General features: G+C 41.9%; 1 protein-coding gene across 1 annotated transcript in view; it reads right to left on the reverse strand.

Annotated features, from left to right (window-relative positions):
- Positions 1-11311, reverse strand: part of LOC111962410 (solute carrier organic anion transporter family member 3A1-like) — a 58764-nt gene extending 47453 nt beyond the window's left edge. Inside the window, exons 1-2 of the mRNA XM_023985483.1 lie at positions 10661-11311; positions 4564-5023 (exon numbers count right to left, since the gene is read on the reverse strand). Coding sequence (XP_023841251.1) covers positions 4564-5023; positions 10661-10804 — 604 coding nt within the window. The 5' untranslated portion in view covers positions 10805-11311. The remainder of the gene's footprint in view (positions 1-4563; positions 5024-10660) is intronic.
- Positions 11312-23449: the final 12138 nt, after the last annotated feature.

The following is a 23449-nucleotide window of genomic DNA, read 5'->3' on the forward strand; positions in this document are numbered from 1 at the left end:
CAGAGCACATTGTGAAAAATAGCTAGGACTAAGAATGAAAGTTGGGGAGGTACAGTTGAAGTCAGAAGTTTACATACACTTAGGTTGGAGTCATTAAAACTCATTTTTCAACCACTCCACAAATTTCTTATTAACAAACTATAGTTTTGGCAAGTCGGCTAGGACATCTACTTTGTGCATGACACAAGTAGTTTTTCCAACAATTGTTAACAAACAGATTATTTCACTTTTAATTCACTGTATCACAATTCCAGTGGGTCAGAAGTTTACATACACTAAGTTGACTGTGCCTTTAAACAGCTTGGAAAATTACAGAAAAGGATGTCATGGCTTTAGAAGCTTCTGATAGGCTAATTGACATCATTTGAGTCAATTGGAGGTGTACCTGTGGATGTATTTCAAGGCCTACCTTCAAACTCAGTGCCTCTTTGCTTGACATCTTGGGAAAATCAAAAGAAATCAGCCAAGACCTCAGAAAAATTATTTTAAACATGGTTAAAAAGTCTGGTTCCTCCTTCGGGAGCAATTTCCAAACGCCTGAAGGTACCACGTTCATCTGTACAAACAATAGTACGCAAGTATAAACAACATGGGACAACGCAGCCATCATACCGCTCAGGAAGGAGACACGTTCTGTCTCCTAGAGATGAATGTACTTTGGTGCGAAAAGTGCAAATCAATCCCAGAACAACAGCAAAGGACCTTGTGAAGATGCTGGAGGAAACAGGTACAAAAGTATCTATATCCACAGTAAAACGAGTCCTATATCGACATAACCTGAAAGCCCATTCAGCAAGGAAGAAGCCACCGCTCCAAAACCGCCATAAAAAAGACAGACTACGGTTTGCAACTGCACATGGGGACAAAGATCGGACTTTTTGGAGAAATGTCCTCTGGTCTGATGAAACAAAAATAGAACTGTTTGGCCACAATGACCATCGTTATGTTTGGAGGAAAAAGGGGGATGCTTGCAAGCCGAAGAACACCATCCCAACCGTGAAGAACGGGGGTGGCAGCATCATGTTGTGGGAGTGCTTTGCTGCAGGAGGGTCTGGTGCACTTCACAAAATAGATGGCATCATGAGGTAGGAAAATTATGTGAATATATTGAAGCAACATCTCAAGACATTAGTCAGGAAGTTAAAGCTTGGTCACAAATGGGTCTTCCAAATGGACAATGACCGCAAGCATACTTCCAAAGTTGTGGCAAAATGGCTTAAGGACAACAAAGTCAAGGTATTAGAGTTGTCATCACAAAGCCCTGACCTCAATCCTATAGAGAATTTGTGGGCAGAAGTGAAAAAGTGTGTGCGAGCAAGGAGGCCTACAAACCTGACTCAGTTACACCAGCTCTGTCAGAAGGAATGGGCCAAAATTCCCCCAACTTGTTCTGTGAAGCTTGTGGAAGGCTACCCGAAATGTTTGACCCAAGTTAAACAATTTAAAGGCAATGCTACCAAATACTAATTGAGTGTATGTAAAATTCTGACCCACTGGGAATGTGATGAAAGAAATAAAAGCTGAAATAAATCACTCTACTATCACTCTACTCTACTTCTCTCTACTATTATTCTGACATTTCACATTCTTAAAATAAAGTGGTGATCCTAACTGACCTAAAACAGGGAATTTTTACAAGGATTAAATGTCAGGAATTGTGAAAAACTGAGTTTAAATGTATTTGGCTAAGGTGTATGTAAACTTCCGACATCAAATGTATATGCTGTTGGCCTGAGATCAAACAAGACACTGAAGGCCTTTGGTTTGAGTTTGACCGACACATCAGTGTTACACTAACAAATGTCATCCCCATTACTAATGTAGTAAATATATCAGGAAGGACCTTGTCTCCCAATCAGCCATTCTCACATTCTGTGGTGCTGCTTAGATATCAAACAAGGCCATGCATGTAGCAGCTGATTCATCAAGCCACGTCACCTCTATCCCATCAAAGGCTAATGTGCATCCATGGACACCACGTTACGGCCAGCCTTTATCAAACTAGGAAACCTGGCTGCTTTAATCAGGATTTGTGGCTTTATCTAACGATATAACAATGCTCTCTCTCTCATTATCAGCAAAAAATAAAGAAGAAAGAGCACATGTTGCACGGAAATGTCCAATTACCCCTCAACGATATCTCTTTGTAACCTTGACAACTGTAGGACTTTAAAGCGTTGCAATCATAGACATGATTTTTGCTTCATCTCGACTTGTGAGATGACTGTGAATTATCTCTCCAGGTGGTCTTCCTCTGGCAGCAGATTTTAACCAGCAGCCAGCATCTAGCCTAAAGGCTGTGATGTCATGTAACATGCCCTGTGTACGCCCTTCAGTCAATCAGAATAAATATTTAACAAAGTTATGGTGTGTAAACACACAAACACAGCAACACAGTCATGACGAGGGCACGATAACGCCTCTTCCCCCTTGTAAAGATTTTACATGGGCCCTCAGACCCTCAAAAAGTTCTACAGCTGCACTATCAAGAGCATTTTGACCTGCTGCATCACCGCTTGGTATGGCAACTACTCGGCATCTGACCATAAGACTCTACAGCGGGCAGTACGCACGTCCCAGTACATCACTGGGGCAAAGTTTCCTGCCATCCAGGACAACTATAGCAGGCGGTGTCAGAGGAAGGCCCTACAGATTGTCAAAGACTCCAGCCACCCAAGTCATAGACTGTTTTCTCTGCTATCGCACGGCAAGTGGTACCAGAGCTTAAAGTCTGGGACTAAAAGGCTTCTGAACAGCTTCTACCCCCAAGCCATAACTGATAAACAGTTAACCCCCTTTTTTTTTGCACTGACATTCTTGCACTGACTCTACCCACATACACACTCACACATACTACACTGACACTCCAACACACACATACACACTACATATGCTCACACACAAAACACACACACACACACACACACACACTACATATGCTCACACACACACACAAAACACACACACACACACACAATGCATATTGACGCCATACACACACTCACAGATAGACACACTTTCAAACGCTGCTGCTACTCTGTTTATTATCTATCCTGATTGCCTAGTCACTTTTACCCCTACCTACATGTACATAATACCTCAATTACCTCAACTACCTCATACCCCTTCACATTGACTCACATCATTATTGTTATTTTATTGTGTTACTATTTCCTTTTTTTTGTTATATTATTATTTTTTTTACTATTTAAGTCTGCAATATTGGAAAAGGGCTCGTAAGTAAGCATTTCACAGTAAATTCCACACCTGTTGTATCTGACGCATGTGACAAATACAATTTCATTTGATTTAATTGTGGTTATACAAGGGGGGCTCATGACACACATATACTGAATGCTCAATGTGCAAGGCAGAACAACATTAGGGTGTTGTCAATACATTGGCCTTTACAATCAGCAGAACAAATACGTCAGAGCCAGACAACCCTTAATTTTGAGAAGTTTGTTGGGATGACTGACCACAGTTTATCTTACCAAACATCAGTGAAATATATTCAAAGATGCAGTAAGGCACTGCAAAGAGACAGTATCCTCAGGGTACATTCGCAAACAATCATCTGCTATTTAAGGTTAGCTCAGAAAGTGCTTTGAATACACTGTTAAACCTTGAAAAGCTAAGTCAGCAGTTGGTCAAATACCTGTGTGAGAGCGCAAGCCAGCTGAGTGGAGACATTTTGTACTTTTATGCTCCTGTTTCCTCCCAGGCATCTGCACTTGACTGTGACTCCAGCACAAATGTAATGGAGATAATAAACCCCTCACAGATCTGCTCACCTGGCAGTCACATGGGCCAGATTGTGCTTGGGGACAAAAGAAAGACTGAGCACAACACAGAGAATACATTCATGCTGTATTGACTCAAAGGCAGGGCTGTGTACACACTGCACCTTCCGGCAGTGATCAGAAGACAAACACAACCACTGTTTGTCCTCCCACCATACAGATGGGCCAATTTGGGTAGTCTTATGAACCCGTTGGCACTGGAACAAATAGATTGTGAAATGCTAGTGTGATAACAATCTCCTTCTCTTAAATAATATTTCAATATAAAATAGCTATATGGCATTTAGTAGACACTATCCAAAGCAACTTACAGTTATGCATGTATATATGGTCCTGGGAATCAAACCCACTATCCTGGTGTTGCAAGAGCCATGCTCTACCAGCTGAGCTACAGAGGAGCACACTCAATTACAGAAAGAAATTGAATATATTGCAGTGAAATGTCCAATTATCCCTCAAAGATGTCTCTGTCACCTTGACAAAGATCTCATTGTGTCATTGTGATCCTCCATTTCTATTTAACTGTAAGGTTAAACTGTAAAGTTAAATAGAAATGGAGGCTCACAATGACACAATGAGATTCTTCCCTCCTGAACCTTTATTAAATCTCTATGGTCCACCTTTTCTGTTATATTTCCTCATTAAAATGACATGTGTGAAGTGGTCTCAGTGTGTAGTAATTCTGGTTTATAGTGTATTAACATATCCTGTAGTGTAGCAACGTATTCCCATAGTGTATTAATGCATCTAACTAACTTACCTATATACAGAGAGGAGTCTTTCCTCTTCACATGGTCGTCTATGTAGGACACACCCAGGGGCTGAACTGGGGTGGCTCCAATCCCCAGCAGCATCTGGGCCCCAATCAGCAGCAGGTACATCATGTTGGTGTTTGCCTTGTTGGAACACAACTCCTCTATATATTGCCCACCATTCCTGGTACTGTTGGCGCACCCATTCCTGCCCACCTCAGTCCTCCATGTCTGCCCTGGCTTGTTCTCGTATTGGTTGGTTAGAAACTCTGGCAGTGCTGACAGAAGAGCTCCTAGCGCCATGACGATACCCCCACAGCCAATCAACCTTGGCCGGTTTGCTTTGGCCCCGAAGTAGCTGACGAATAGGATAAGAGCTAGATTGCCAATCTCAAAGCTGCTGGCGATCACACCCACATCGGCACTTTGGAGGTTGAATCGTCGCTCCAGGGTGGTCAGGACACTCACCTGAGAAAGCAACAGCAGAGGAAATATGTTGCTCATAAATGGCAATCATAACTAACTTCCCATAACTGATTAACTTCGTAAATGACAGGGTATCATTACGAGGCTAAAATACTACCAGGCGTAAAGCCTAATTGTTTTCACACTAGCTGAGAAGTATGTAATTGAGAGGAAAATGGGGGAAAACACCTAGCTTACAAATAGCAATTAAATAAATACGGCATGGATCATGGTTACTGTTTTACCACAAGAATACTTGCAACATTTGATGCAGTTCAATGAATGGCCTTTGGTATACTGAATCACATCTCAGATGGGTGCAGTATTTTACAATTACCATTGAAAACCAAGTAACCAAGACTGTAGGCCTAAACATTGAGAAAAAATAATGTGTCCTAAATTAAGGTTATTTAAGTGACATATCATTTTGGTTATTACAGAATAAACAACTATATATAAGACAAATTACATGTTTCTATAGTAAAAATCTCTGAAAGATGTGATTTTCCCAAATGAAATACAAAATAATTACATAAAACTCTAGATATTGGAATTAAAAGGATTAACATGCCAATGGGTTTCCAAACTTCAGGTACATGCAAATGAGAAAAAATTTTGATATTGTTTTCACGGTGGAATTTTGAATTAAGTTGCATGCAAGAGGGTTCAGAGAAATATGACATGGCTATGAAAATACCATGTTATTGAGGTTGTGCCCTTGTAAATAATCCCTTTCCTTTGGATATACTGACTCACATTGAGACCTCTTTCAGATGTTTCTCATTGTGCTCTGAGTAAAATCATCTCTCTGCCAAGATGGAGCCCTGTTTTTGATTAGCTGGGCACTGCATCAGTTACTCGCATGGCTTTATGGAAAGTGCATCCTCCCCAAACGCTCTCGCTCTCTCTCTCTCTCTGAGTTAATGGTGCAGCATTTAACGCAAGTAAAAGATAAGAGCATAACACTGTCTCTAGATGGAAGTTGGGGCAGCAGGGTATTTTGCCTCCCCTCTGCCATTGTTGGTAAAATACATGGAAGTCAGACATCATGGAATGCATTTCAGTTCATCAGACAGGATCCTAACTAAGTATAACGATCCTAACTACGTCTAATGATTAAATTGATCTCTATCTAATTTAGATTTTTTCATGTGATTATGTACCCCATCACAGACTTACCAAACCCCATTTGTAACTGCTATGAAGGCAAGTTTTTGTAAGACGTAGATGATGTAGTTAGCTAGCTAGCTTTCACAACCTGGCCAGTTAAAATTACTACTAGCTAATGTTAGCTAGCTAGCTTTTTAAACTCTGATTTGCTAGCTAACGTTAGGTAACTAGCATTCGAGGGCTGACTGTTCTCATAAAAGTTTATTGTGCAGTGCAAAAATTAATGAAGGAGCCAGCTTTGGTGGTAATTTGTGCCATGTCTGACTCTGTACTGTTGTCCATGTGCTAGGTAACGGCAACAAGCTCAGACGAGCTAGCTAAACGTGGTGTCAGCATCCAGCTGTGATCAGCTGGTGGTTGCATAGTAATGGCGTCACCAACCCGAAATCTAATCGAGCTGGCATTAGTTGTGAAAATGGTCTGCGATGTTCCCGGTTTCCCCTGAATGGGCTCTAATTTGAGAATTCTATTTGAGCCAGCCCTAATTCTAAGTGCCAGTGGAAATGGGGCTTTGCTCTGTAGGAAGTACAATAGGCTGCCCCTTCTCAAAGGAGTGGATCCTCAGATGTATCAAATTAAATTGTTGAGTATTGTTTAGAGAGTTCATAAAAAATAATGTGGGTTTGCAATGTCTGGGAACCAACTGCTGAGCCATATCCCACCTGTCATATTTTCACAACTATTATCAAACTATTTTCGGATGTGTCCCAAAATGTCCTTGAAAGGGCACGGTCCTCTTCCATTTAGACAGTGATGTCCAACAGGCTAACATGCTAAACTAAGCTCCTCTTAGGAGCCGTGGGGACAGGAAAATAACAGCTAACTTAGAGAAGGATGCCATTGCCAGTAGGAAAAATGATCTTCTCTCTGTGACTTTACAAAGTGATTACTTTAAATGGCAGGTGTGACTGAGAAATAACTATACTAATTCAACTACCTACACTTTGATTACATTTGAACACGACCACAGGTTGGGCTTCTGAGTGGTGCAGTCTAAGGCACTGCATCTTAGCGCTAGAGGCGTCACTACAGACCCTAGTTCAATACCAGGCTGTATCACAACTGGCTGTAATTGGGAGTCCCATAGGGTGGCGCACAATTGGCCCAGAGTCGTCCAAGTTAGGGTTTGGCAGGGGTAGGCCGTCATTGTAAATAAGAATTTGTTCTTAACTGACTCGCCTACTTAAATAAAATAAAAAATGTTTTTTAAGTGTTATAAATCAATGTGGTGATGTCAGTCATCCTATGTACAAGGCCTATCAGCAGACACCAGCACAGACTCCTGAACCTCCACTTCACCACCACACCACAGCAGAGGAATGGCAGCCAGGCCAAGCAGACCATATCATGTCATCTCTTGCCCAGACTAGACTCGGGCACCAGTGGGCCTGACAGCAGTGAATTTAGAAGAGCACCCGTCCCCCAAATTCCATGTGTTGTATATGCACTCTGCCATCAAAGCATTTTACAAAAATATACTGCATTTCTAGACTCAATAATTGACAAAAATATTTATAGTTAGGTCTATGTTATCTAAAAAGACTGTATACATTGCAGAGAGATGAGTAACTCTAGCTACAGAAAGCTAGTTAAGATACACCTGGAATCTTGAACTCAAAAGTAAACACAGTTAGTCAGGAAGGTTTGGTGTATTTATTGCAGCATGGTTACAATGCAAACTTGTCTGGCTGTGTTTTCGTGGACAATGTGACCGATTAGCCTCAACATTACCTCACCTGTCCAGAATGAGAGGATCCAAGCCCCACACCCTTTTTTAACAAGCGGATGAGGCTTGTGTAAGCACAGTTTATGACATAACTACAGCCCTTTGCTAAATAAAACTGTTGAAGTGCGTCTCAGGTTCCTATGCTGTCTAGACGCCCTTTCAAAAGGGCAATTCAGTGTCTGCCAGAAGCCTTTACAGAACCCTGTCTAATTCCAAAATATTACGTTTTGGCAAGTTGCAAGATTGGAGAGGGCGAGGTAGTAACACCAAACTTTAACTATAGCTTAACCTGAACGCATGAAAGTCTCGAAAACTTCGTGTAGAATTAATATAATCAACTACTAATGTTGGGTTTGAAAATCTAATATATGCAGGGGAAATGATAAAGTACATAGACAGTTCAGCCTGTTTTGCCATGCGTAGATGGAGCACGTAACAGCAAACAAATTCACCACTGTCACTCATCACCACAACATTCAACGTGGGCTGAAACCACAGAGTTCTGTTGAATTTCCGAGAACTAAGAACTTAAGGTAGGTTTACACACCATTTCCAGATCATTCTCAAAATGAAACTAGGGAAGCTGAGAGTCATACCACAACCCCATAGTGTTGAGAGTAATTGTCTATGCAGGTATGTGCACTGACTGTTTACCCAGAGACTATGTTGCCTGTAAAAAAGTCCATTGTAAGCTGCTAACGTATAGCAAGAGCATAGGCCATGACCCATGACTTCCAGGCTGGCTCCCTGGTTACCAGCACACACTTTAAGTTGCTTCACCCTATCATGTATACAACAATAGCTCAGACACAGGAGGACCTCAAAAAAGGTCATGACAGGGTCATCAGCTTGTCCCTGTAGCTGGTGCCTGGTTTCCAACCCATGCAAATGGAGCAGGTGCCATGTGAAAGAGACTACCTGTGCTGACAGCGATAGAGCATGGTTGAAGGCCTGTCATGCGCTTCCCTCTCAGATCCATAATTTGCTAATCTTTACTCACCAGTATAAAGTGTACCCTTATTAGTTAAATGTGTGTTAACCTTCTTTAGAATAAACTCCTGGAAAGTGTAGTTGAAAACATTTACATAGTCAAAGTGAGACAGGGCTTTAAATGGTAGTTATACCGTAGGTGTAAACATTCTAGCTAAGCTAAGCTATAAGTGCCTATGTATAAAAGCCATCAGTGTCCCCTGCAGCCACTGCTGCAGATGAGACATCTTCCGTTTCAACTACATTCAATTCAATGAGACAAAACTAGACCAATTATCACACAGAGGTATCCTGATAGACCCATTCCTTCCACTGTGACCGGCGAGTCTGTACATAGCAGAGAGACACATCACAGAAAAATGTGTGCAATGTTCCATCCAAGTCAGAGCGAAAAGGTTGGAGACTACTGGTTGTAGGCCCAATTTGATGATAACGTTACTTGGTTCACAAGCAAGTAGTGTTAGAAAGTTAGTCCATCTAAATAGATTTTAAAAACATGTTATAACAATATGTTCTAAAAATAGAATAAAATAGATTGAAAAAACTAAGTACAAAGTACTTTGGAAAACATTCCTCTCAATAATTTGGGCTCATTAAACTTCATATCAAAGGCAGGAAGTGGTGAATTCTTGTTAATTGTACATTTGACTCAACAATCCAAGTCCACTCCTTACAGAGGAAATTCTGACTGGATACCAACATGCCTAATCCACATAGGCTACACTGTTCCCATGGTCAGGAGGAGGCTTTTGGTTCAGTGGCACAGAATAGATAACACGTTCCACTCCAAATAAGGTCAAAGCATTTCAGTTTACATCTCTGATTTCCCTGGGAAGTGGCACTAGCCCACCATACCACTTTGTGACTTAAAATACCCTACTATAAAGGAATTCATTCACTCATCCACAATTTGTTGTTTCATTCCATAAGCGAACTGTTGAACATCATCACGAGACAACTGAATTTGAGAAGGGAGTATAGAAAATATTTCTGTGAGGAGGACCTATTAGGACTAAAACGATTTAAACGGTTCAAAAGAGTAGGCCTATAGCATATCAGAAGCATCAGGTGTGAACTTGAGATAAAAGAGTTGAATAGGCTTGTCTGCTCTTCTTAAACAAGATAGCATTGCTTTCAAGCCTGGCACTCTGATAATACAGGCAGGGGCCTATAATTTCACTTATCTAGCTACATCAATAGATTGTGTTATTGCAGCATATTACATGTATATTACAGCTATATGGGCCATTTGCCGCATAAACTAACAACTCACCTGTAAATGGTTGTCCTCTACGGAATCAGTGTTATTTTGGGTACTTGGATTATTTAGGTGCGGCATTAGGAGAACAAACCATCATTAACAGGTTTGTTTTGACAGAGGGAAAATAGGCTATGTTAGCTGTGGATATATGGACAAGGTTAAACTCCTCAACCAACAACGAAAATTAGTTTCGAATTGAATATTGAGTCCACATGTGGGCTAGCCTGGCATGGGCACTGGCTACTGCGTATTTAAAACACCGGTGTATGTCAAGCCTTCTTTAAACCGGCTAAAATGTATCTCATTATGTCATTGCTTTTGCCCGTTTCATGACAGATAGCCTACTTTGCTTACATGCTCAATACTGGCACGGAGTTATAGCTAAGATAAAATGGCCCAAAGTATTAGAATTCATATGAAACCTGAGTCTGGACAGATGTTCTCATGAGAGACATCACAGACGTAATGACACAGCTTAAAATGTTTCACTTACCAGGTAGGCTCCAACAGTGCCCTGTGCCAACATCAGCGCACATTCCGATATCAAAAATATCTTGATGTTTGAGAAGCATGATGACTTTTTACGGGTACCCTCTCCAGTGCTCGTGTCCGAGCCCCTCTGTTTTTTCACCTGCATCCTTTGGAGCCGCTACTTTGTATTATAGCGAGAAAATAAATCCAGAGGGTAACCGGCCCCTGTAGGCTACATTCAGCACGTGTCTGACGCACGGTCTCTGTCTATTTTCTCGTTCAACCTATGCTTTACATCTGACTAACTATTACAGTAAATATTCAGCCATACTCCAAAGGGCTGCCCCTCCGCAAGCTCTAAACATTGCCACTTCGTCGAATAAGACACATGAACTCCACGACGATTTTCTCATATGCATACGAGAACGAAAGACGCCAGGTTTTCTCTCAAATAGCATTTTTTCAGAATCTTGACGTTCGTTCCCGAATGTTAAGCATAACAATGCGTAGATTCTAAAAACAATCGATAAGAATCTTGCCACGCTGTCGCTGCTCCACCTTTACTTGGCATGGTCTTTGGTCATGTAGCCTGCTATACAGTATTTAAGCATGCACTCACTCCCTCCACCACAACTTGTGTAGCCTATGTTCTGACTCTGCGCCTCTTCCAACCACTGACAGCCTTACAGTGGCGCTGTGTAGCATGCACCAAATTCTGGGTTGCAACATGGTCTCAGAGCATTTAGTATTATTCCGTATGTAAATCCGAGACACTTTACTTAGTATGCTATGTTACGTTTCGTATGGTATGTATTAATTTGTGGATGTCCATCACACATTTTTTATGAAATGTTACGAATTACAATTCGTATTAAGTTATGTTACGAATTGAAAAACGTATGATATGTTACGAATTCTGGCTAAGTGGCTAACGTTAGCTAGCTCGCTAACATTAGCTAGGGTTACATTTAGGAGTTAGGTTAAAGGGTTAAGGTTAGGGTTAAGGAAAGTGTTAGCTAAAAGGGTAGTTAGGGTAAGGCAAAGGGTTAGCTAAAAGGGTTAGGGGAAGGGTTAGCTAACATGCTAAGTAGTTGCAAAGTAGCTAAAAAGTAGTAAGTTGTTGGAAAGTTGCTAAAATGCTAAAGTTGTCCTTGATGAGATTCAAACTCACAACCTTTGGATTGTTAGACGTTTGCATTATATGCTTACACACCCACCCTGACCAACCACCCACTTTTAATTTTGCCTTAAGGAACCATCTGTCTTATCTAACCATACCAGACATAACATATCATACTAAATGGAGTGGCTCGGATTTACTTACAGACTCTGTCTCTCTCTTACTCCCTCTCTCTCAATTTCAATTTAAGGGGCTTTATTGGCATGGGAAGAATATGTTTACATTGCCAAAGCAAGTGAAATAGATAATAACCAAAAGTGAAATAAACAATAAAAAATTAACAATAAACATCACACTCACAAAAGTTCCAAAAGAAAAAAGACATTTCAAATGTCATATTATGTCTTTATGCAGTTTTGTAATGATGTGGAAATAGTTGAAGTACAAAAGCTAAAATAAACAAACATAGGTTATGTACATATGTTTTTAATTTAACTAGGCAAGTCATTAAAGAACAAATTCTTATTTACAATGACAGCGTAGGAAGTGGTTTAACTGCCTTGTTCAGGGGCAGAACGACATATTTTTACCTTGTCAGCTGGTGGATTCAATCTAGCAACCTTTTGGTTCCTGGCCCAACGCTCTAACCACTAACCTCTAACCTCTCTCTCTAACCACTAACCTCTCTCTCTCTAACCACTAACCTCTCTCTCTCTCTCTCTAACCACTAACCTCTCTCTAACCACTAACCACTAACCTCTCTCTCTCTCTCTCTCTCTCTCTCTCTCTCTCTCTCTCTCTCTCTCTCTCTCTCTCTCTCTCTCTCTCTCTCTCAACAAGGCACACATGCTAATTGAAATGCATTCCAGGTGACTACCTAATGAAGATGGTTGAGAGAATGCCAAGTGTGCAAAGCTGTCATCAAGGCAAATGATGGCTACTTTGAAGAATATCAAATATAACATATATTTTGATTTGTTTAATGCGTTTGAGCCAATCAGTTGTGTTGTGACAAGGTATAGGGGGTATACAGAAGATAGCCCTATTTGGTAAAAACCCAAGTGCATATTATGGCAAGAACAGCTCAAATAAGCAAAGAGAAACGACAGTCCATCATTACTTTAAGACATGAAGGTCAGTCAATCCGGAACCTTTCAAAAACTTTGAAAGTTTATTCAAGTGCAGTCTCAAAAACCATCAAGCGCTATGATGAAACTGGCTCTCATGAGGACCGCCACAGGAAAGGAAGACCCAGAGTTACCTCTGCTGCAGAGGATAAGTTCATTAGAGTTCCCAGCCTCAGATTGCAGCCCAAATAAATGCTTCACAGAGTTCAAGCAACAGACACATCTCAACATCAACTGTTCAGAGGAGACGACATGAATCAGGCCTTCATGGTCGAATTGCTGCAGAGAAACCACTACTAAAGGACACCAACAATAAGAAGAGACTTGCTTTGGCCAAGAAACACGAGCAATGGACATTAGACCGGTGGAAATCTGTCCTTTGCTCTGATGAGTCCAAATTTGAGATTTTTTGCTCCAAACACCATGTCTTTGTGAGACGCAGAGTAGGTGAACGGAGGATCTCCGCATGTGTGGTTCCCACTGTGAAGCATGGGGGAGGAGGTGTGGGGGTGCTTTGCTGTCGGTCATTTATTTAGAATTCAAGGCACACTTAACCAGCATGGCTACCACAGCATTCTGCAGCGATACGCCATCCCATCTGGTTTGCGCTTAATGGGACTATCATTTATTTTTCAACAGGCTAATGACCTAAAACACACCTCCAGGCTGTGTAAGGGCTATTTGAACAAGGTGAGTGATAGAGTGCTGCATCAGATGACCTGGCTTCAACAATCACCCAAACTCAACCCAATTGAGATGTTTTGGGATGAGTTGGACCGCAGAGTGAAGGAAAAGCAGCCAACAAGTGCTCAGCATGTGTGGGAACTCCTTCAAGAATCAAATCACATGTATTTATATAGCCCTTCGTACATCAGCTGATATCTCAAAGTACTGTACAGAAACCCAGCCTAAAACCCCAAACAGCAAGCAATGCAGGTGTAGAAGCACAGTGGCTCGGAAAAACTCCCTAGAAAGGCCAAAACCTAGGAAGAAACCTAGAGAGGAACCAGGCTATGAGGGGTGGCCAGTCCTCTTCTGGCTGTGCCAGGTGGAGATTATAACAGAACATGCCAAAGATATTAAAAATGTTCATAATGACCAGCATGGTCAAATAATAATAATCACAGTAGTTGTCGAGGGTGCAGCAAGTCAGCACCTCAGGAGTAAATGTCAGTTGGCTTTTCATAGCCGATCATTAAGAGTATCCTACCGCTCCTGCTGTCTCTAGAGAGTTGAAAACAGCAGGTCTGAACAGGTAGCACGTCCGGTAACAGGTCAGGTTCCATAGCCGCAGGCAGAACAGTTAAACTGGGCAGCAGCACGGCCAGGGGACTGGGGACAGCAAGGAGTCATCAGGCCAGGTAGTCTGAGCATGTCCTAGGGCTCAGTCCTCCGAGAGAGAATTAGAGAGAGAGCATACTTAAATCACACGACACCGGATAAGACAGGAGAAGTACTCCAGATATAACAAACTGACCCTAGCCCCCCGACACATAAACTACTGCAGCATAAATACTGGAGGCTGAGACAGGAGGGTCAGGAGACACTATGGCCCATCCGATGATACCCCCGGACAGGGCCAAACAGGAAGGATATAACCCCACCCACTTTGCCAAAGCACAGCCCCCCACACCACTAGAGGGATATCTTCAACGACCAACTTACCATCCTGAGACAAGGCCGAGTATAGCCCACAAAGATCTCCGCCACGGCACAACCCAAGGGGGGCGCCAACCCAGACAGGAAGACCACGTCAATGACTCAACCCACTCAAGTGACGCACCCCTCCTAGGGACGGCATGAAAGAGCACCAGTAAGCCAGTGACTCAGCCCCTGTAATAGGGTTAGAGGCAGAGTATCCCAGTGGAGAGAGGGGAACCGGCCAGGCAGAGACAGCAAGGGCAGTTCGTTGCTCCAGAGCCTTTCTGTTTACCTTCACACTCCTGGGCGAGACTACACTCAATCATATGACCCACTGAAGAGATGAGTCTTCAGTAAAGACTTAAAAGTTGAGACCGAGTCTGCGTCTCTCACATGGGTAGACAGACCATTCCATAAAAATGTAGCTCTATAGGAGAAAGCCCCGCCTCCAGCTGTTTGCTTAGAAATTCTAGGGACAATTAGGAGGCCTGCGTCTTGTGACCGTAGCGTACGTGTAGGTATGTGCGGCAGGACCAATTTGGAAAGATAGGTAGGAGCAAGCCCATGTAATGCTTTGTATGTTAGCAGTAAAACCTTGAAATCAGCCCTTGCCTTAACAGGAAGCCAGTGTAGACTATTGGAAAAGCAAGTCTCGGACCAAAAGGCTCCTTAATTAACAGCTTCTACCCCCAAGCCATAAGACTGCTGAATGACTAAACTAATCAAATGGCCACCCGTACTATTTAAATGGCCACCCATACTTTGTTTTTTAACTGCTGCTACTCGCTGTTTATTATCTACGCATAGTCACTTTACAAATTACCTTGACTAACCTGTACCCTCGCACATTGACTCTGTACGGGTACCCACTGTATATAGCATCGTTATTGTTATGTAAATGTATTGTGTAACTTTTTGATTGATTACATTTTTTTACTTGATTTTATTTAGTAAATATTTTAATAACTCTATTTCTTGAACTGCATTGTTGGTTAAGGGCTTGTAAGTAAGCATTTAACGGTAAGGTTGTATTCGGCGCATGTGACAAATAACATTTTATTTAATTTTATGTGATTCCCAACAATACATGGGGTAACTGCTGGCTTTTTATGAGTAAAAAAAAACAGGCTTATCTGACACTCCAGCAACTCCTAACTTCTACCTTTTCACACTGTTATTATGTGTTATACACAAGCCCCCATACAGTGGACATCTGTTTGTCCACCAGGGAGCCATATAACTCATCTTTCACATGGAGAAAGACAGGTAATAGTCTTCAAAGGAAAAATACATTCTAGATCACTGTTGGTGGTTCTATAAACCTAATGTATGTTAAGGCAATATAAATACTTGTCTATAACACACTGCATCTTGTCTATAACACATTACATAGATTCCAAGATGGTGTAGCAGTCGGACGTTTATTTGTCTTGTTTCGTCTGTTTGTCCCGTCCCATGTATATTTTTCTTCGTATATATTTCGTATATATTTGGAAATATTTTTTAAATCTCAATTTCCATCTATGGACTGAACATACTCTCCTGCAACCCGCCTCACCCAATGTGGTACGGATCTGCTATATTTTACACTTTAGAACCGGAACCCCCATCAGCAGCTATCCAGCTAACTAGCTACTAGCTAGTAGTCAGTTAGCCACTGCTAGCGGCATCACTGTTAACTTGGACATCAGCCAGCCTCATCCTGGTCAATTCCTGCCAGTCTGCACAACGCGATATCAACCCAGAGCATATCGGACTGCTTTTTCTCTACCACATCTCCGGATTCTTACCGCAAGCTCTGAACCTTTACACTGGATCATTGCAGCTAGCTAGCTGCTATCCGAGTGGCTACTCCTGGCTAACGTCTCTGTCCTAAAGCAAGAGATCCATCAGCCAATTCTTGGGCGACAATACCTATTTTGCCAATTGGCTAGACCCTTTTAACTGCCTACACGGAGCCCCACCGATCCGTCACGACTGGTCTGCCGACGTAATCGCCCGAGGGGGTTTCAACAGGCTCTTCCATTGCGACGTCCCCCGAAGAACCATCTGCTGGCTTGCTAGCCCCGGCCCGCTAGCTGTCTGAATCGTTGTGTCTTCAGCTCGCCTAGCTACTCACTGGACCCTATGATCACTCGGCTACACATGCCTCTCCCTAACGTCAATATGCCTTGTCTATTGCTGTTTTGCTTAGTGATTATTGACTTATTTTACCGTAGAGCATCCAGCCCTGCTCAATAAGCCTTAGCTAGCCCTTTTGTTCCACCCCCCACACATGTGTTGACCTCACTTGGTTTAAAAATGGTGCCTCTAGGAGACAAAACTTCTCTCATCGTCACTCAATGCCTAGGTTTACCTCCACTGTATTCACATCCTACCATACCCTTGTCTGTACATTATGCCTTGAATCTATTCTTCCACGTCCAGAAATCTGCTCCTTTTACTCTCTGTTATGAAAGGCACTAGACAACCAGTTCTTATAGGCTTTAACCATACTCTTATCCTACTCCTACTCTGTTCCTCTGGTGATGTGGAGGTTAACCCAGGCCCTGCAGCCCCTAGCTCCAATCTCATTCCCCAGGCGCTCTCATTTGTTGACTTCTGTAACCATAAAAGCTTTGGTTTCATGCATGTTAACATTAGAAGCCTCCTCCCTTAGTTTGTTGTATTCACTGCTTTAGCACACTCCGCCAAACCGGATGTCCTAGCCGTTTCTGAATCCTGGCTTAGGAAGGCCACCAAAAATCCAGAAATATCCATCCCTAACTATAACATTTTCCAACAACATAGAACTGCCAAATGGGGCAGAGTTGCAATCTACTGCAGAGATAGCCTGCAGAGTTTTGTCATACTATCCAGGTATGTGCCCAAACAATTGGAGCTTCTACTTTTAAAAATCCACATTTCCAGAGACAAGTCTCTCACCGTTGCTGCTTGTTATAGACCCCCTTCAGCCCCCAGCTGTGCCGTGGACACCATATGTGAATTGATTGTCCCCCATCTATCTTCAGAGATCGTATTGTTAGCTGACCTAAACTGGGATATGCTTGACACCCCGACCATCCTACAATCTAAGCTAGATGCCCTCAATCTCACACAAATGATCAATGAACCTACCAGGTACAACCCTAAATCTGTAACCATGGGCACCCTCTTAGATATCATCCTGATCAACTTGCTCTCTAAATACACCTCTGCTGTCTTCTCAGCAATCATTGCCTCATTGCCTGTGTGCGTAATGGGTCCGCGGTCAAACGACCACCCCTCATAACTGTCAAACACTCCCTAAAACACTTCAGTGAGCAGGCCTTTCTAATCGACCTGGCCCGGGTATCCTGGAAGTATATTGACCTCATCCCGTCAGTAGAGGATGCCTGGTTACTCTTTAACCTTTTCTCAATATAGGGGGTGCTGTTTCAACGTTACCATTTATCGTTCCCAAATTAAACTGCCTCGTACTCAATTCTTGCTCGTACAATATGCATATTATTATTACTATTGGATAGAAAACACTCTCTAGTTTCTAAAACCGTTTGAATTATTTCTCTGAGTGAAACAGAACTCATTCTACAGCACACTTCCTGTCAAGAAGTGAGATTTCTGAAATTGAGGTCTCTGTTCCAGGGTCGGTTTATAAATTCCCTTATAAGCTATGGGGCTACATGCACTGCATACGCCTTCCCCTAGATGTCAGTAAGCGGTGAGACTTTGAATGGAGCGGATAGCACCATCTGGGGGAGTATAAAACCTCTTGGAACGGAAGTACCGACCTTTTCGACGCGGGGCCTGACGCAGGAGGGACACCAAGCATGGCGTCCTGAAAAGCTTTCGGTTTAGCAGTTCCATATCTCCGGCTCTGATTTAATTAGTTTTTTGTCTTAAAAACTTCATAAGGTAGTTAATTTAAACCGAGTTATAGCAGTTTATATCAGTTTATTGCGATTTTCTGGAATTTCTTTGTCATGCGTCGTCGCGAGTTGGACACCTCTCCGGCATATGGCTAACGTTAGCTGCTAATTACACGGTTGAAGAGGACATCTTTCAACCAAAAGACGATTGTTCTGGACAAAGGACACCTTGCCCAAGATTCTGATGGAAGCTCAACAAATAGTAAGAGGTCTTTATGCTATTAATTCGTATTTATGTTGAAAAATGTGAAAGCAAGATTCAGCCATTGCAATGGTAGGCGGTGTCGGTCTCCGGCTTTAATTAAAGCGCGACTGCTGTATATTCATAGTAACGTTAATTTTTAAAAATCTAACACAGCGATTGCATTAAGAACTAATATATCTTTCATTTGCTGTCCAACCTGTGATTTTTTTGTCAAGTTTATGAATTAGTTATCGCATTAGATTAGGTGCCTCTCCAAGATGGCGCGGACAGATGCTTGAAGTTGACTACTAATCACATTGTATAACCACGATTTGTGCCGTTAAATATGCACATTTTCGAACAATCCTATATGCATTGTGTAATATGATGTACAGGACTGTCATCTGATGAAGTTATGAAGGTTGTCAAATTATATATCTTTTGCTGGTTTGTTAGGATCGCTAACCTTGCTGCTGGTAAACGCTTGTGTTTCTGGCTATTGTGGTAAAGCTAATATAATGCTATAGGTGTGTGTTTCGGTGTAAAACACTTAAAAAATGCTGCAAAATTGGCTGGATTTCACAAGATGTTGGTCTTTCATTTGCTGTACGCTGTGTATTTTCAGAAATGTTTATAGTGAGTGAGTATAGGAGGTATTCTGGTGTCTGTAATTATTCTGGCTGCTTCAGCAGCACTATTTCAGATTGCAGCTGCAATGTAGAACTGTGATTTATACCTGAAATATGCACATTTTTTAGCAAAATATGCATAACATAAATATGTTATCAGACTGTGTCATTTGATGAAGTTGTTTTCTTGGTTAGTGGCATTTCTATTCTTTATTTGGTCGAAATTGTGATAGCTAACCTATGCAGGAAAAATGGTGGGAAAAAAAGTTGTGTCTTTTGCTATCGTGGTTTAGCTAATAGATTTACATATTGTGTCTTCCCTCGTAAAAATTTTAAAAATCAGAAATGATGGCTGGATTCACAAGATGTGTATCTTTCATCTGGTCGTCTTGGACTTGTGATTTAATGATATTTAGATGCAGTATTTACTTGTGACGCTATGGCTAGGCTATGCTAGTCAGCTTTTTTTACTGATGGGGGTGCTCCCGGATCCGGGATGAGTACCAAGTAAAAGTTAAAACGTGCTTTCCTCACATCTTAAATAAGCATGCTCATTCAAAAAATGTAGAACTAAGAACAGATATAGCCCTTGGTTACAGCTCATGACTTTGACTGCCCTTGACGCAACACAAAAATCCTTGTGGCGTTTTTGCTTTAGCATCGAATGCGGTAGGAATTTTTTCTATGGCTGGCATGCTTTCCACCTGGCTACCTACCAACCGGCAACATCTCAGCACGCCTGCAGCACTTGCCCAAGCCCCCCCCTCCCATTTCTCCTACTCCGGCAAATCCAAGACAACATGATGATCATGACAGAGCTGCAAAATCTGGCATTCCCTCATCAGGTGCTGGGGCTATTCAATCTGGACCCTTTCTAAATTATCCGCCGAAATTCTTGCAACCCCTATTACTAGCCTATTCAACCTCTCTTTCATATCGTCTGAGATCCCCAAAGATTGGAAAGCTTCAAAGGGGGAGACACTCTAGACCCAAACTGTTATATCCATCCTGCAATGCCTTTCTAAAATCTTCAAAAGCCAAGTTAACAAACAGATCACCGACCATTTCGAATCCCATCGTATCTTATCCACTATGCAATCTGGTTTCCGAGCTGGTCATGGTTGCACCTCAGCCACGCTCAACGTCCTAAACGATATCATAACCGCCATCGATAAAAGACAGTACTGTGCAGCCGTCTTCATCGACCTGGCCAATGCTTTTGACTCTGTCAATCACCGCATTTTTATAGGCAAACTCAATAGCCTTGACTTATCAAATGACTGCCTTGCCTGGTTCACTGTGTAAGAGTTCAGTGTGTTAAATTGGAGGGCCTGTTGTCCGGATCTCTGGCAGTTTCTATGGGGGTGCCACAGGGTTCAATTCTCGGGCCGACTATTTTCTCTGTATATCTCAATGATGTTGCTCTTACTGCTGGTGATTCTCTGATCCACCTCTACGCAGACTACACCATTCTGTATACATCTGGCCCTTCTTTGGACACTGTGCTAACAAACCTCCAAACGAGCTTCAATATCATACAACACTCCTTCTGTGTGATAAGGTGCGTCTCGGTGAGAGGTGTAGGAGTCAGGCGCAGGAGAGCAGGGATACTGAGAAGCGTGTTTAATATAATAATTATATCTATATATAGTCCACCAATACAAAATTGGCACAGATCCCTCTATATAAGGTCTCACAGTTCATAGAGCAGATCAGTGAAAACAAAACCGAAACTCGTGCCAAACGCACGGAGGAACAAACTCAGTTCCGAAAATAAACTACATGTGCGTAAATACGAGAACAAGAAATATCAACGATAAACGAGCGCAAAACCCCCACACAAGCTTAATCCCGCACGAAATAAGGCAGGAAACAAGTGCCCTATATACACACAGAAATAAACGCAATTGAAACCAGGTGTGAAAATGAACACAGACAAAAAAAACAGAAAAGGAAAAAGGGATCGGTGGCGGCTAGTAAACCGGCGACGCCGAGCGCCGAACGCCGCCCGAATCGGGAAAGGGGTTATCTTCGGTAGAAGTCGTGACATTCTGAGGCTTCCAACTGCTTTTAAATGCAATTAAATCTAAGTGCATGCTCTTCAACCGATTGCTGCCCGCACCCTGCCGCCCGACTAGCATCACTACTCTGGACAGTTCTGACTTAGAATATGTGGACAACTACAAATTCCTAGGTGTCTGGTTAGACTGTATCTCCAATCCAAAATGTAATCTAGAATCAGCTTCCTATTTCGCAAAACAAAGCCTCCTTCACTCATGCTGCCAAATATACCCTCGTAAAACGGACTATCCTACCGATCCTTGACTTCGGCGATATCATTTACAAAATAGCCTCCAACACTTCTCAGCAAACTGGATGTAGTCTATCACAGTGCCATCCGTTTTGTCACCAAAGCCCCCTATACTACCCACCACTGCGACCTGTATGCTCTCGTTGGCTGGTCCCCACTACATATTCGTCGCCAAACCCACTGGCTCCAGGTCATCTATAAGTCTTTGCTAGGTAAAGCCCCACCTTATCTCAGCTCACTGATCACCATAGCAACACCCACCCGTAGCACGCGCTCCAGCAGGTATATTTCACTGGTCACCCCCAAAGCCAACACTTCCTTTGGCCACCTTTCCTTCCAGTTCTCTGCTGCCAATGACTGGAACGAATTGCAAAAATCACTGAGAGAGGGAGATATAAGACTCCAGCTTAACTTTAGGCATCAGCTGTCAGAGCAGCTTACCGATCACTGTACCTGTACACAGCCAATCTGTAAATAGCACACCCAACTACCTCATCCCCATATTGTTACTTATCCTCTTGCTCTTTTGCACCCTAGTATCTCTAATTGCACATCATCATCTACACATCTATCACTTCAGTGTTAATGCTAAATTGTAATTATTTCATCTCCATGGCCTATTTATTGCCTTACCTCCCTACTCTTCTACATTTGCACATACCGTACATAGATGTTTCTATTGTGTTATTGACTGTACGTTTGTTTATGTGTAGCTCTGTGTTGTTGTTTTTGTCATACTGCTTTGCTTTGTCTTGGCCAGGTCGCAGTTGTAAATGAGAACTTGGTCTCAACTGGCCTACCTGGTTAAATAAAGGTGAAATAAAAAATGTATTAAAAAACATCCAAAATTGTTATGAAACCTGCACATTGTGCATAACAAACATTTTATACACACATTGTAAGAGATAGTTGTCTTAACATCCTAAAAGTCACGTCCTGAAAAGCAGGGCTCTTAACAGGAGCATGTCATGGTAAGAGAAGTAGAAAGATGCTGGTTATTATTTTGCAACAGCATACATTTTTATCTGTATACAGTTCGTTCAGTAATATGTTGAAGCAAATGTTCGTTTCAGAGACTCAGACCAATGCTGTAATTTCAAACACATGGATTTCCTCCTTCCCTGCACTCTTTTCCTGCATGATTAACAACATCATTGAGGTAGATAGATTAAGGTAATTTGTTTCTGCCAGCGATTAATAATTGCCTGCACACCGGAAGATCACATTCTGTTGGGTGTCCATTAATTCAAATGAGGTTATGGTGTAGAACAGTGATTTCCTACATGTTTTGGTTACTGTACCACCAACCGATGTTCCCTCTCACCTGTGAACACAGCAGCCCCGAAATACAGTGTCAGCCCACCAAGAGAAACATGAGACTGAACGTCACTCAACTTTCTAAAGTTTTCCCTGTTAATTAACGCTATCAACGTTTCCCTTTACTGTGGCAATTGGGATCAAATCAACAGAATATTTGCCACTTTCAATACAACAAAATGAACTACAGTATGCAAGACTTAGTATGCGAAACTAACTCTGCAATATATTTTGTTGTAGGCAAAACGCATCAGAGTAGTACATACAATGCCGTTGGTGGTACCCAAATAAAAATAAAAATATTAAAATTTAAGGTTCACATAAAAAAACAAACATATATATATATAATTTATTTTTATTTTTAATTCTTCACATTTTCAAACAGTACATTTATATTTTCCAAAGGGGCTATGCATTTGGGTGAGTTTTTTTCTCGCCAGGGTAGCCTTGTTTCACTGCCAAAAATAAAATTAAACCATCTTGTGTTCAGAGAAATAACAACACAATGTCAAATACAGGTAGCATAGTCAAATAATTAACATCCAATCACATTAACCGTTACTCTCTCGCGAGA

This window comes from Salvelinus sp. IW2-2015, linkage group LG4q.1:29, assembly GCF_002910315.2.
Source record: "Salvelinus sp. IW2-2015 linkage group LG4q.1:29, ASM291031v2, whole genome shotgun sequence".
Lineage (NCBI taxonomy): Eukaryota > Metazoa > Chordata > Actinopteri > Salmoniformes > Salmonidae > Salvelinus > Salvelinus sp. IW2-2015.